The 16,121-nt window shown below is 46.2% G+C and overlaps 1 protein-coding gene and 1 long non-coding RNA gene across 3 annotated transcripts in view; one reads left to right on the top strand and one right to left on the bottom strand.

Moving 5' to 3' along the window:
* LOC127579848 (uncharacterized) overlaps positions 1–11,498 on the bottom strand; it is a 60,669-nt gene extending 49,171 nt beyond the window's left edge. Inside the window, exon 1 of the long non-coding RNA XR_007957737.1 lies at positions 11,350–11,498. This is a non-coding gene — a long non-coding RNA (uncharacterized LOC127579848). The remainder of the gene's footprint in view (positions 1–11,349) is intronic.
* Positions 11,499–12,120: 622 nt separating this feature from the next.
* Positions 12,121–15,571, top strand: LOC127579846 (protein Tob1-like). Of its 2 annotated transcripts, none has more exons than XM_052032831.1 (2): positions 12,121–12,277; positions 13,808–15,571. In XM_052032831.1, the coding sequence occupies exon 2, from the start codon at positions 13,838–13,840 to the stop codon at positions 14,816–14,818; it is 981 nt and encodes a 326-aa protein (XP_051888791.1). In that variant the 5' UTR covers positions 12,121–12,277; positions 13,808–13,837; the 3' UTR covers positions 14,819–15,571. The 2 variants fall into 2 exon arrangements, with proteins under 2 accessions (XP_051888791.1, XP_051888792.1); XM_052032832.1 differs by having other exon boundaries at positions 12,145–12,277; positions 13,836–15,571.
* Positions 15,572–16,121: the final 550 nt, after the last annotated feature.

Raw genomic sequence — 16,121 nt, 5'->3', positions numbered from 1 at the left:
CAAACACCCTATTTTCACATTTATAACAGAAGTCACAATTTATCCTGATGTAAGATGTGAAGGGCTAACATAGCAATTGAATTGCATCAGCCTCTTCCATCTAAGGGAGTACAACCAATTGGAGAACTCTAACAGGCACAATGGGCCGAATGGCCTCCTTTCATGCGACACAGTTTGATGAATTTTAGGATGTTTTTACTAACTGTACATTAAAGGATGCAAGCTCTCATTTTGCCAGCACTGTTTGCAGTTGTTTTGATTTATTTATGTAAAGGGTAACATTGGCATCTTCATTAAAATCCAATAGCCTCGCAGAGCTTTCCCTGCTTTACTCTCAGTCACTGTGCCTAACGTTGATGATTTAAGAAATGATTGCCAAAGCCAGGTAGGAGCTGGTTTGCTGCAGTTACCTAACCGTGCGTGGGAGCTGGAGTGGTGCAAACACTCATGTAATTATTAACCACTGCTCATCGCACAGTGCGTTATTGCAGTCCCTGTTCTTGCTGTAACTCTCCCAGCCTCCAGAATATGTTATCAACACTCACAGCCACAACAAAATATTTTTTTATATAATTACAAAAAAGTTAAAAGCACATCATAGTTCTTTCTAGCCACTTTACACTCAAAGGATCCCTGATGTTGTAACCTCTCTTTTTAAGAGAAGCCTCTGATCTTGTGGCAGCCACTTTAAAAAGGTCCTTGCGATGTTCCTGAGACACAGACTCTGCTGCTTACTGCATATTACTGCCACAACAGAAAAGGGGCATTTCGAATAAAACTCTCTCCCATCAGCACACACCATTACCCACCGTGGCTTGTCACAAATGCTGATTGTGAAAAACACAGGTCACAGTTATCAGCTTATGGATTAAGCCAGGCTGATGGCCAGAAGGGGTCAAGGAACATGGAGAGTAATTTTGGTAAGAACAGATAAACACCCACTAATCCTGAACACAACAGCTGTTCTGGCTTTAAGTAACAACTGTCATTAAATTAATCACAGCAAGACCCTGAATTTGCAACGTCCCTGTGTTGTGTGCCCACCAGGTGTGTGGTTCACACCAATTCTATAAAAAGGCTTTCTTTAATTTTACAAAACTTCTAAAGCAACCACAGTGGTCCAACTCTTCACCCTTAAAAATGAACGTTTTGGCTTTGGGTTTAATATGTGCAAAGGCATGTTTTTTGCACAGATCTCTGAATGCATGGCTGCATTTATTACCAATCTCTGGGCAGTCCCTCTAACTGAGGGGCCGGCAAGGTCCAATGAGGGACATTCGGTGACATCCCGCCATGTTTTACAGGCGTCTGAGTCATGCAGGTTGGACATAACAATCAGGTTCTCTGGGCTTTTGGAGATACATGAAAACATACAGCTCTTGCAACAATCTGGCAACAAACCCATGACCTCTACCACCGAGGACAAGGGCAGCAGCTGCAATGGAACACAACCCCGGCAGATTCCCCTCGGATCCTGGCTAGGAAATATATGCCGAACTTTCACCATCTATATCCTTGATCACACTATTCACTGTGGGAGTACCTTCACCAAAAGGGCAGCAGCAGTTCAAGGCAGAGGCTCAGGAACAATTCTCAGGAACAATTATGGATGTATAACTGCAAGTGATGGACAAAGTCCAAGAATTAATTTTTTAAAATTGGAATAAGGTTAATAAGATCAAGACTAGGTGTAGCTTGGCTTCCAGGCCGTCCACATGTACTATGGCTTTTCAGGGACGTGATCTCCAGTCTGTTACTCAGTAACATACCTAGCCCATTACCAACCTTAATATTAACTGCAATATAGCACTACACCTTGTTACTTAGCTGAACAATTGCTGAATTGTTTGGAAAACTCAGGCTTTTTTAATTCATTAAGCAATGTGAATAGCTTTAACCGCCCTCGACAGGGTCAGGAAACACCTCCTTGAACTGCTGCTGTCCCCCTGGTGAGTGTGCTCCCACAGTACTGTTGGGAGGGAGCTCCAGGATATAGAATAAGTGAACGAACGGTGAAATACTTGCAAGTTAGATCTTGCAGACAGTGATGTTCCTGTGTCCTTGCAGATCCCAGCCTTCAAGGTGGTATATGTTGCAGGTTTGGGAAGTTATAGTCAATTATAGGATCTGTTTTTCTTGTGCAGGTTGGTGACGAGCAGCCTCTCTGGGTGCCTCACTCCTGCTACAATAAGTCTTAAGCTGACTGAATGTGTAGCAGCAGTTTACAAGGACCTTGTCCATACCAGTAGAACTCTTTAAGCTCTTGTGCACCATTCCAATAATGTCACCTTGTCCTGCGCATGTACAGAAATTAGTTAACTGGATCATTTCCCCAGCAGCAATAGCAACTAATTCAATCAATGGTCAGTTGTGTCCATATTGCACCTTCTCACGTTTCTCTTGCAATGAATTTAAGTGCATTGACTCTTGTTACACAGGAAAAATTCTCAAAAGGACCATGCCACCAGAAACGGAATAAATGCTTCACTTACTGTGTTTCTCTGCATGTTCAGGAAGGAATATTGGCTAATATCTCAGGAAGACTAACTCAGTCTAACTCACCAGAATAACACTGGGGGCTGAAAGGGTTAAATTACAAGGAAAAAAATGCATAGGCTAAATTTGTACTCCCTCAAACAGAAAAGATTAAGGGGAAATCTTTAACACAATTAAAGAAAATGATAGGGTAGAGAGAGAAACTACTTCTGGTGGTCTGGGTGTGGTGAGTGTGGGTGTGGTGAGGTTGGACTGGGGGGTGAGGATGGATAGAGTGCGGCGAGGATGAACCAGGGTGTGGTGAGGGTGGACTGGGGTGGGTGAGGGCGGCCTGGGGGGTGAAGGCGGACTGGGGGGGGTGAGGGCAGACTGGGTGTGGCGAGGATAAATGGGGTGTGATGAGGGCAGACTGGGGGGGGGGGGGTGAGAGCGGACTGGGTGTGGCGAGGACGGACTGCGGGAGGGGTGAGGGGGTTTAGGACAGATTGGTGGCGGGGATGGGGTACAGTAGCAATTGAAACTTTAAAGCTGAGATTGATTGATCAGTGTTAGGCAAAGGCAGGTAACCAAGACAAGTAAATAGTCAGCAGATCAACTCTGGCCCCAATATCCCAACAAATCATTGCCTAAGACATTTAAAGTCCAACACAGTTGGTTAAACAACTCTGCTGAAAGTTGGCACCTCCAACCATACAGGATGTCACCCGGATTGAATGCTGAGGCCTAGAACCTTGAATATTCTTAACACTGCAATGAGAATCCTACAACTGGATCAGTCAGACTGGCCTAAGGAAGACAATTAAATAGGCGATGGGTTTCTGAAGCACCTCACACGCCGCCTGGGTAGTCTACAACCCAACGGCATGAACACTGAGTTCTCCAGTTTCAAGTAACCCGCTCCCCCTCTGTCCCTTTCTCTCCTTCTGATCCACCCTGGTCCTCACACTTATCTTCTTCTTACAACCCCCCCCCCACCCTCCCTCTGTTACCCAGTTGCTTTCCCCTCCCCCACCTAGCTCCAGCTATAATTACAATGTTTAAATTTGGATAAGTACATGCACAGGAAAGATTTAGATGGATATGGGCCAAACACAGGCAAATGTGACTAGCTCAGGTAGGCAACTTGGTGGGTATGGATGAGTTGGGCTGAAGAATCTGTTTCCATGCAGTACAACTCTATCTACTTATCACCCACATACTCTACCCACTTGGTCCTCTACCCTCTCCCCACCCCGCACTGTTCCAACTGCCCAGCATCCCTCCCGTAGCTGGTTTCAGTTATCGCTTCCCTTTATCAGATTCCACAACCTGCAGCACTTTGTTGTTTCCACTGATCACTCCCAGCCTCTGTCACTATCCCCACCTGGCTCCATCTGCTAATCAACCCCCTCCTCACATAGTTCCACCTATCACCTGCCAGGTCCTGCCTCAGCCCTCCCCCTCACCTCTTTATACTGGCTTTACACTCTGATGCAGGGTCTTGACCCAGAAGGTCAACTATGCCTTTGCCTCCACAGATTCTGCCTGGCCCGCCTAGAGTCATAGAGCTCAGAAACAAGCACTTCAGCCCAACTGGTCCATGCCAACCGAGGTGTCCATCCAAACTGGTCCCATTTACCTGCATTTGGCCCATATCCTTCTAAACCTTTCCTATCCATGTACCTGTGAAAGTGTCGTTTAAAAGCTGTTATTGTACCTGCCTCAACCACTCCACTGGCAGCTCATTCCATATATGTACCACCTTCTGTGTAAAAAAAGTCTCCCCTTAAGTTCCTACTAAATCTCTCCCCTCTCATCTAAAACCTATGCATTATAATTCTTGATTCCCCAACCCTGGGAGAAGACTGCGTGCATCCACCCTATCTAAGCCCCTCATGATTTCATACACCTCTATAAAATTACCTCTCAGTCTCCTACACGCCAAGGAAAAAAAAGCCCTAGCCTGTCCAACCATGGCAGGGCCAGAATTTATTGCCCAGCCTTAATTGGTCTTGAGAAGGTGGTGACGAACTCAGAATCAGAATCAGGTTTATTATCACTGATACATGTCCTGAAATTTGTTGTTCTGCGGCAGCAGTACAGTGCAAGACATAAAGACATAAAAATTACTGTAAGTTACAAAAATAAATAAATAGTACAAATGAGGAATAACGAGGTAGTGTTCATGGTTTCATGGACCGTTCAGAAATCTGACGGCGGAGGGGAAGAAGCTGTTCCTGAATCACTGAGTGTGGGTCTTTAGGCTCCTGTACCTCCTCCCCCATGGTAGTGACATGAAAAGGGCATGTCCTGGATGGTGAGGGTCCTTAATGATGGATGCTGCCTTCTTGAGCTGCCTGCTTCAACCACAGCATTCACTCTGGTGAAGGTGCTCCCACAGTGTTACTGGGCAAGGAGTTCCAGTATTTAGACCCAGTGACAATGAAGGGCTAGCGATATAATTCCAAGTCAGGATAGTGTGCAACTTGGAGAGGATCCCACAGCTGGTTATGTTCCAATGCACCTGCTGTCCTCATCCTTCTTGATGGTGTAGAGGTCTCAGGTTTGGGAGGTGCTGTCAGAATAGCCCAGGCAAGTAACTACAGTGCATTTTGCAGATGGTACACAATACAATCAGTGTTTCCCAGTGGTGGATGGAGTGACTGTTTAAGGGTATTGATGATATACCAATCAAACTGGATGCTTTGACCTGGATGGTATTGAGCTTCTTGAGAGTTGTTAGTTTGCACTCATCCAGGCAAGTGGACATGTTTCATCATGATCCTGTAGATAGTGGAAAGTCAAAGGGGTCTCAGGGGGTGAGTCACATGCCACAGGATACCCAGCCTTGTAACCACAGTATTTATGTGGCTGGTCCAGTTGAATTTCTGGTCAATGGTGACCCCCAGGATGTTGCTGGTGGGGGGACTCAGTGATGGTAATGCCATTGAACATTAAGGGCAGATGGTTAAACTCTTCTGTTGGAGATGGTCATTGCCTGGACTTCTGTGGAGTGAATGATACCTGCCACTTATCAACCCTTGCCTGAAGGTTATGTCGGTCTTACTGCATGCAGGCATGGGCTGTTTCATTTGCTGAGGATTTGCCAAGGGAATTGAACATTGTGTAATCAGCAGTGAACATTTCTACTTCTGACCTTATGATGGAAGGAAGGTCATTGATGATGCAGCTGAAGAGGGCTGGGCCCAGGACACTGCCAGAGGAATTCCTGTAGTGCTGACCTAGGGCTGGGATAATTGACCTCCAACAACGCAACTACTTTCCTTAAGGTAAGATACAACTCTCGGAATGTTTTCCTTTGATGCCCAGCTTTTACTGTATTTGAACATCAAGTAAAAAATATTTGTAACCTTGGAAATGGTTAACTAAGGCATTGCACAAATTCATACTGGCAATTTCAAAATCAGTTGGAACCGTGACAATCCAAATATAGTCCAATGGCAAGATAAGGTATCACCAAGGTGAGTACTTCTAATCTTTGTATATAGAGGACAACCTCACAGAATGACAAATTGTAAACTGATTTCAGATGCATGATCCTTCCTTTCCTACTTGAACAATGTATTAAATGAACAAGGTTATCTCAGCTCTGGGGAGAAAGTTTTCCAGAATGTCCAAAATTGTTCTGGACCAACTCATTCCCAAAACCTCTGTGTGTCACTGCAACCCCACCTACACTCACACAGGCTACTATTTGAGTCTTTTTAAAAACTCACTTTTAGAACATAAGATCAGGTTAGCAGTGACACATGCAGCCCTATATAATGTGGCCAAAATACCTCAAGCTGAGAACTTCAGCTGTTCACATAGGGTGTTGTTTGGCCTGGCTTGTCCCTTTAAGGCTGTTCAGGCACCCTCTGTACAGAAGTGTTAAACCTGGCCTGCCCCTTTAAGGCCAATGGTCAGGAACCCTTTGTGGCAGGCACATTAAGAGGTCAAATGGAGACAAGTCCCTGCAGGGTGTTTCCACAGTTTGGCAGTTGCCTATGAATCCTAGTTGTGCCCTTGACAAGAGGACATCGTATTAAAGCCACAGAAAGCTGCAGGGCAAAACTAGGCTTTCTTCTTTTAAATGCTTTAGGTAGGTTTAAAGGAAATAGCCAGGTTTTTTGTGTATTATTTTTCCAACCTATATTCTGGGAGATTTCCATCAAACTTCCCATTCAGACAGTGATTGTCACTAACAATTTTTGTGAGTTATTGTCTAGGCCTCAGCATCACCTCACTCTTCCCTAATCATGACAGTCAATGCAGGGTACACCCAATATCTGATCAGGAAACAACCCCTTACCTCCTGCTACCCTCCAGATTGAGTTAGTGGTGTAAACTGTGCTCTGCTCTGGGCTCCATTGCTGCAAAAGTGCCGGGTGGATGAAGGAAATGGTTCTAGAACTTTTCAAAAACTCCTTGAACATGTGTTTCAGCACCTCATGGGAATCCCTGGCTCATAAATGGTCAAAATGGAGAATGACCATTCAGGATAGCATCAATAACTTAGAGTGCCTTTGTCAGGAGCGTGTGGAAGGCCTGTGTAAACAGAAGACGGAGTGAAGCACTTCCTTGCCTACCCGTCCGCCAACCCTGTCACACCACTCCAGCTCAGGCTGCCCAACCTCCATTGGCAACCCAGAGTCTGCAGCAACTTAAGAACCACCTCCTAGAGTCTAAGCAGAAATAACTAGAGGAAGATCGCAGGCATGGTAAAGGCAATTCTTTAAACTTTTGTTTACTATTTATGGTTGAGAGACACAAGGCTGTTTGATGGTCAAGGATCATCGAGTCAGGGAATGGGGAGTCCATTCAACTTCCACCCAGCACAGAAAGGCCGAGCATCAGCAAGGATGGATATGTTGAGCAGCCAACGGCAAGGGGTTTGGGGCGAAGCATCGCACATTGGCCTCATCACTCACTTCAGAACCCGCAGGACTGGAGTGGAAGAAAGTTATCCTCAACCCTGAGGGGCTGCCTGAGGAAAAGACTGAGAGCCATGCAACAAGGACACTCGGAAACCCAGGACAACAGCATACCTTTAAAGAACACTGAAAAGATAGGCGGTTTATTCTAATCTACTGTAGCTTTGTTAAAGGCCAAAATGGCTGACAATTAGATTGGCAGTTATCAGTTGTTTAGAACTAGATCAATATTATTTAATCTGAAGAGCCACAGTTTTTGCTCTGGGGCAGACTTGAAGCAGATGCTGTGTAATACAAACTGCAGCTGAATGTTTACAAAGAAGCTTTTCTGTAAAGAGAATGATATGTTTCTCCTAAAAGAATAGTTGTCTGTTTGTGGTGACTCCCACTGCTAATGTGGCAAGGAACTACTTATATGTAATTATTGCAGCTCGATTGCTTCTCAGATTGCATTATTGGTTGCACAGCTGGATGACTGCAAGTTGCATGATCGAGTGATAAGTTTTTGGCTTTTTATATTTTCAGACTCTGGGCAATGCCAGACATGCCAGCATTTATTGCCCATCCCTAACTGCCCGTGAGAAGGTGGTGTTGAGTTGCCTTCTTGAACCACTGCAGTCATGCTGGTGAAGGTGCTCTCACAGTGCTACTGGGGAGCGAGTTCCAGGATTTAACCCCAGTGACAACAAGGAGCCAGCAATAGGTTTTCAAGTCAGGATGGTGTGCAAGTCAAGGGAACCTGCAGGTGGTGGTGTTCCCATGTGTCTACTGCCATTGTCCTTGGTGGTAGTGGAGGTTGTGGGTTGGGGAGGAGATAGAGTCAGAGTAATTCAGCATGGAAACAGGCCCTTCAGCCCAACTTTTCCTTGCTGACCATGGTGTCTGCCAAGTTAGACTTATTTGCCCACATCTGGCCCGTATCCCTCTAAACCCCTCCTGTCCATGTACTTATCAAATGTCTTTTAAATGTTGTTATTGTACCTGCCTCAACCACTTCCTCTGGCAGCTCATTCCATACACGCACCACCCTCCATGTGAAGAAGTTGCCCATCATGTCCCTTTTAAATCTTTCCCCTCTCACCTTAAATCCATGCCCCCTAGTTTTTAGTTCCCCTTTCCTGGGAAAAAGACTGTGTGTATTCAACCTATTTATACACCTCATGATTTTATGCACCTCAATAAGGTCACACCCTCATACGCTCAAAGGAATAAGTCCCAGCATGCCCAACCTCTCCCTGTAACTCAGGTCCTCAAGTCCTGGCAGCATCCTCTTAAATCTAATGATGTTGTGACAAACAGAAGCAGTGTATCGTTTGACCAAAAGACAGCATGAGACAGATTGCAAACCAATCTGTTCAAGTGCTTTTGACTTTATTTCAGTAAAAACGGTCACATTTCTGAACTGAGTGCATCTCAGTCCAAAGTGATAGGAGGATGAGGGTGGGGGGGTGGGGTTTACAGATGAATATATTTGCAGGGGCAGTATCTGGCTGTTATCTGTTTCAGAGAGGAGGTTTATTTCCCTCGATTGTATTCTCTAGAACATTTTGATGGTATACACAAAACACTAAAAATTATGCTTACAGTGGATGGACTTATTTCCACCTGTTTCTGTGAAATTACATTACGGGTGACCTCAGCCCTAACTAAAGTTCACACTGACGTGGAGGCAGCAATCCAACGTTTTACCCCGGTGCAGACTGAGTGGCTTGTGCCAGTGTGTGACCTTTTCAGGTCATCGCTGGCTCCGAGTGATAATCATAGCCTGTGGTTTCAGGTTGGCCGCTGGCTGAGGTTTGAACCCCCACAGAAACAGGAACAGGTGGTGCTAGAGATTTACAACCCGGGCTGGCAACCTCCCAGGATGGTCCCGGAATCCGCTGCGAGAAATCCCGGGAGGAAGATCCCGGGCACGGCAAAGGCCACTCTTTGAGCACTTGTATTTACTATTTATGGTCGAGAGACACCAGGCTGTTTGATAGTCACGGATCATCCAATCCGGGAAATAAGAATCTGTTCAACTTCCGCCTGGGGTACGATGACAGAGCGTCAGCAAGGATGGACATATTGAGCAGCCAATGGCAAGGGTGTGTGGGCGGAGCATTACATCGATGCGTCCTTGCCAGCCAATGGCTAGAGAGTGTGGGCGGTGAAGGTCATATGGGAAGCCTCCAAGAATGAGTCCAACCAGACTTGGAAACTCTATACACAACCTGCCTGCCATTATCTGCAAAGAGAAATGACAAGCTAACATTATGCAGCCGCACGGGTGCAGATCAGCGGGGGACAGTGGTTGCTTTTCCTGAAGAGACCTTTTATTATTTGTACAGCGCAAGAGTTACGGAGTTGAGTGGGTTGCATTGATGCTGGAACTGCACACTTGCAGGCTGCATAACTGTAGGGGATGTTCACCAACAAATAGGAAAGATCCATAACTGCTCTGCCATTCAATCAGACTGCGGCTGATCTGGGCCCAACTCTACTTGTCCGCCTTCAGGCCTCAAGTTCCAGTTTTCCGCCACACCACAGCCGATTCAATGAGCTGTGCTGGGATGAGAAGGGGGCTCCAGATATCCCCTGGTGTGAAGAATCCCTTTCAATGAATACTCTGGCTGCAGGTTTAAGGTCATGCCCTTTTGTTCATTACGCCGCCATGGTAGAAATAGTTTCCCTGTATGTACCCCATACAATCCCTCCATTACATCACATCGACCCGTTAAATTGGTGTAAAGCCAATCTTACACCAACTGTTCTCCGAATTTAACTCTTAAAGCCCTGTAATATCCCGATACGCCTAGAGTGCACCTCGTCTAATGCAACCCTCCTCTTCCTGAGGTCAAGAGCTCAAAGCTTAAAATTATCTTCAAATAGGGTCTGCACTGCTGATTATCACTGCTTCCCTTTCTCTTCCACTCCCAGGATGAGGGCCAATGTTCCATTAGACATTATGATTCCTCTACGTGTCGTTCACCAGCTTTTAGTGACATGGATAGTAGTTAAATCCAACCCTTCCATCATCGCTAGCCTCTCACCATTAAAAAATGTAATGGTTGATTAAATGCCTTCTATCCACCATATCTATAACTACTTAAAAATATCAATCAGACTAGTCAAACACGACCATCTTTGATCAGCTGATGTTTGTCGATCTGCTCTGTTAAACTGTGTCTGATGATGGATTTGGGTAACCGCACAAATAACACCAATTTGATGAGTTTGCGGCTTCCTACATCTTCCCTCTCTTCCTTCATTTTGTAGGCAGATGCACAGCAATCATTCAACAATTCGCCCTTGTCCCGATTATCCATTTCACTGGTGGGTTCACATTCCCTTTTACTCGCCTCTTAACACGTTTATAAATATTTTGATAGTAAGGTTTAAAAGCAGTTTTCGAAGATTTGCAAGATTGTTTTCTTTACATTTCAAGAAATGCACACGAGCACAATTCATGGGTATAACACTGCGCACTGGCAAGGTGCATGTCTGCACCAGTGCATGGTGCGTGGATGCAGCACTGCGCACTGGCTACAATGGTGCACCGTGGTACAGTACGAGGATGCAACAGGTAATGTGGGCACAGTGGCATGGTGCAATGATCCAACGGGTGCACACTGCCGCAGGGACAGTGGCAATGGTGCAACGACCCAACGGGTGCACACTGCCGCAGGGACAGTGGCATGCCAGTGGGTGCACAGTGGCTGCGCGCACACACTCGCACAGCTGGACCGGGCTGCCGGGAGCCTGCGCCATGCGCGACCCCGACCCCAATCCGCGACCGCGCGCTCCCGCTCCCCTCCCCCCATTGATTGGCCCGCGCGCCTCCCGCCGTTTGACTTTCAGCAGCCCTCAAGCGGGGACGCGCATTGACCGCCCTTGGCGCCGGGGGCGGGTCGCAGACCTGACGCTGCAGCAGTTTAATTAGTACCGTTTATTGAGATACCTGCCCGTCTGTTCTCCCTCTCCTCCTCCCGGTCATTAATCGTGCACGCGCATCTAGGACGCGCCCCGCCTCGTGAGCGAGCGACTTGTTTTCGCCCGAATCGCGCGCCCCACACCTCACCAATCGCCGGCAGCTCTCACCCAGCTCCGGGTCTACGCAACGACGTTGGATACCAACAGCCAATCCAAAGACGGAGATCCGTAAAGACCGCCCCTACTATCTGAGCGGGCCAATCAGAGTGAGGCGACTTTAACTACTCCCGATCATTTACTCCTTCCGCGACCTATGTTTGCCAGAGATGTTTTCTTTATCGACACTTTGTACCTCACATTATTTATTATGACATTTTCTACACTCCCACTATTCGTAATTAAACTTGCATCAAAAATCGTTTTTTGTTATTCTCATTTCTTTTTCGGTAAAAATTCGTTTAAAGTGAGGTGCTACTTTCCGAGGCCTTCGTTTAAAGAGCTGAAGTATTTATGATTACGATTGGTGATGCGGTGACGGACGTGCCGAATAGCCAATCCAAATGACTATTTTGAGCCCAGCCTGCCGTCCGCACTGTTTAACAACATGATCAAAAAGGGCGGGCCTTCGATAGCTGTGGCCAATGGAAACGCCGGAAAGCGAGAAGGGGCCAGTCCATCAGCGCGACGTGTTTCAAAAAAAGGTAGTTCCGGGTGTGCGGCGGTCCCGCCCTTCGACACCGCGCATCCGCGGCGGGAGCGAGGCTATAAATAGGGGCGCGCGGCGGCCGATGGCAATGAGTTGTAACCGCTGGCGGGTGGAGGGAGTGTCCGCGGCGGACGGACGGACGGCGCTGCCCAGCACCCACGGCCTGCACCCCACCGCGCCGCTCTCACGCCACTCACACCGGCGCTTCCATCAAGGACGACAGCGAAAACTCCGAGCCGCCGGCAGCCGAGTGAGTGACTGAGTTGCTGGAACCTTCGCCCGGGGGAGGGCGTGAAGTGAAGAGCGGGGCGGGTGTGAGCAATGAGTGTGTGTTGGGGGCGGGTGTGAGCAATGAGTGTGTGTTGGGGGCGGGTGTGAGCAATGAGTGCGTGTGCAGGGGCGAGTGTGGGCAGTGCGTGTGCAGGGGCGAGTGTGAGCAGTGCGTGTGTGTTGGGGGACCGAGTGTGAGCAGTGTGTGTCGGGTCGAGTGTGAGCAGTGCGTGTGCTGGGGGGGGCGAGTGTGAGCAGTGCGTGTGCTGGGGGGGGCGAGTGTGAGCAGTGTGTGTGTTAGGTTGGGGTTTGGGAGCAGAATGTGAGGTGCCTCTGACTGACTCGGGGGTGGTTAATGTCTCTTTCCCCCCCCCCCCCCCCCCCCGGCTCACATGCCAACCCCACTCTTCTCTCCCCCACCTCCCAATCTGGCCAGTGGGTTCCGCTACCCCTCCTACTCGAAAGCCTCCAATTACTGCCGTTTGCTGTCTCTCACCCACCCCCCCCCCCCATCCCCTCCCCATCTGACAGCAGCCCTGGAAACCTCCCCCTCCCTGGCACCCGCAGATAAGCGTCCTCCGTTTGTCTCTCCTGATTACTGCTCTCGTTGTGGCTGAAATGAGGGGTTGTTTGAGCTGATCATCGCCTGTTGCACTTGAAGGGTTTGTGCGGAGCTTGGGTGTCGGTCGTGTTGGTAATTGAAAACTCTGGATTGCTTTGTCAGTGCCCGTGTTTGAGTGTCTCTCCCTCTGCTATTGACGTGAGCAATGTCTATCTCTGGCAGTGCTGGGGTTAATGAGGTCATTTGCATTCTGCCTGGTATTTGCAGCCTGTGACGCGTGTTCATTCTGTGCACTGCACTATCACGCCTTTGACGTCAATCTGAGACATGAAGCATAAAAGAACCAGGTCTCCTTGCAGGATAATCTCACCCATGAACAAACACAACCTTTTAAAAACACACACTTTCCCCCCTTGGATGTATTGCACGGTTATTTTGAGGAGATTTATTTATTCTGCAGTTCGCTGCCCTCTGCTCTCCCAATTGGACACTTGCCTCAGTTGCTCAATGTATGACGTAGGTGTTTGATTTATTTTGAAGGTTGACTTATTTTGTTAAAAACCATCTGGCTTTAATTTGATTTCAAATTTTGAATCAGTGCTTTAAAATATTCAAGGTGGTGAAGTGTTGTATCCTTTTCAATTATTTTAATCCTTCTAACATTGTACCCTTAGTGTTGAGTAAAAGCAGGAATAAAACTGCTGGCAAGCACATTTTTTGCTGCCCTGTATGTAACAGAATGGAAGTGATTTTCAAGTGGTACAAAAACTTTTCCTATTTTTCTTACTTTATTTTTGTTTTCCCCCTTTCAAGGAACATACATCATTGCAAACCTGAGGAGCATAAATTCCATCCTAACCAACACTCTAAGATATCAAGCTACTGAGGCGATCTAAACACTGCCTTTCGGGAGTTAATATATATTATTTCTTTTGGTTTGCAACACAGTTTACAACTCATTCTGGTGTTTGTGCAGCTATGCAGCTTGAAATCCAAGTCGCACTCAACTTCATTATCTCATACTTGTACAATAAACTCCCACGGAGAAGAGTCAACATCTTTGGTGAGGAATTGGAACGGCTGTTGAAGAAAAAATATGAAGGTCACTGGTACCCGGACAAGCCATACAGAGGGTCTGGATATAGGTGCGTGCACATAGGGGAGTCCATCGACCCAGTCATTGAGCGAGCTGCCAAAGAAAGTGGACTGGACATGAAGGACGTTCGTGACAACCTGCCTCAGGACCTGAGTGTGTGGATAGACCCTTATGAAGTGTCCTATCAGATTGGAGAGAAGGGGCCCATCAAGGTGCTATATGTGGATGATAGTAATGATACTGGGACTGACCTGGACAAAGAAATCAAAAACAGCTTCAACCCCGAGGCCCAGGTCTTTATGCCCATTTGTGATCCAGCAGGGGGATCGTCTGTGTCCAGCTCCCCCTCTCCTCCTTTCGGTCACTCTGCTGCTGTCAGCCCTACTTTTATGCCTCGCTCCGCCCAGCCTTTAACGTTCACCACTGCCACATTTGCTGCTACGAAATTCGGCTCGACCAAAATGAAGAGCAGCGGCCGCAACAGCAAGGTCGCTCGAGCATCCCCCACCAACCTTGGCTTGAATGTGAATAACCTGCTGAAGCAGAAAGGCCTGTCAACATCCATGCACTCTCTCTATGGGCTCGGCATGGGTGTGGGCAGCCAGCAGCAACAGCAGAAGACTTCAGCCCTCTCCCCCAATGCCAAGGAGTTTATTTTCCCTGGCATCCAGGGGCAGGGTGGTACCAGTGCAATGTTCCCGGGGGAGAGCTCTGTGAACCTCAGCCCTCTCCAGTATGGTAATGCCTTTGACATGTTTGCTTATGGAGGCCTCAGCGAAAAATCCTTTATGGATGGTCTGAGTTTCAGCCTCGGTAACATGCAGTATTCTAACCAGCAGTTCCAACCTGTCATGGCTAATTAGAAGTTGGGGGGCTCTATAATTATATATAAATATTAAGCCCTAATTATACAAGTTTAAACTTAACTGAACCCAAGGGTATTTCCCCTTAAACCCCTTGAGATAAATTTTTAAAAATTTTTTTTGAATTGGGGCGTTACAAGCTTGTAGTTTGGCACTTGGTTATTTAAAAAGCATCAATTTTTGGTTTTGCCAACCAAGCACAAAGATGATTTTATATGGACTGTGCACCTTTTTTAAAATAAAATTTAAAAAAAAGAAAAATGGAAAATGTTGTGGAGGTGAAACCTCCTCAAACAGTATTTACACTTGGACAGGACATGGGCTGATTTAAGAATTGGCACTAATGATAAAAGTGGGATTTCTGGTCTTTTTGTAATTGTATAATTTAATTTAGTATGAAGTTTGTAAAATACAGAGTATATATTGTTTCTACAACACGGTATTGCATTTATATCTTTTTACTACAGTGATCTGTGATGGCTGCGATAGTTTGCATTTTTTTTTTACAAATTGTAAAAAAAAATCCACATTCAGAGACATCAAAATACTCAAGATTGTGTACAGACTATTCCCCAGTGATGGTGTTCAAAGTGTAGAAATTTCACCTTTTTTGGAAAAACAAGATTTGTATTTTCTGTTAAGAGTTTAAAGTAAAAATAAATTTTTTGCTATATATTATGGACAAATGTAATCGTAATATTAATTTTGTACCTACCTTGTGCAATACTTGATAAAAACAGTATAACAAAAGTATTGAGTTTGTGTCTTACCTGTTAAGAGGGACTGAGATAGTTTATATTGGTAAAAGTTTGTATTAAAATGCTTCAAAAAAAAATACAAGTCTTGGGGCTTCCTTTTTTATTTTTAAATAGGTGAGGTCATAGTGTGAAATTATTCATGAATTGGAGGCTTGAATATTTTTGATTACGCTAGTTGTATATGCTGGCCTATTCCCAAGAATATGGAGTACCTGGGATGCAAGGGTAGTCTGGAATTGTTGAGATTTATAGATACAGTTGGCTAAAATGCAGCATTGGATTTGTATTCTGCTAATTTGTTCAGCCTTTTTAAAAGAAAATCAAGCAAGTTGATTGTATTCCCTTGAGTAGTTTGAGAGTGGTCTAATTGAAGTATTTAAAATAGTGTTTCAAGAGGGTAGATATGAGATGTTCTCGATCAGTGGCCAAATTATATCCTAATGAAAACAATCCTAGTCATTAGTAAGGATGAAAAGCATTCCATGGTGTGTACTAGAAATCTGGAGCATAGTGGTCTGGAATTGGCTGCCTGTAGGTTGGGTAGA

This window comes from Pristis pectinata, chromosome 18 (genome assembly GCF_009764475.1).
Source record: "Pristis pectinata isolate sPriPec2 chromosome 18, sPriPec2.1.pri, whole genome shotgun sequence".
NCBI classification, from domain to species: Eukaryota; Metazoa; Chordata; class Chondrichthyes; order Rhinopristiformes; family Pristidae; genus Pristis; species Pristis pectinata.
This window is presented reverse-complemented; position numbering and strand designations above follow the sequence as displayed.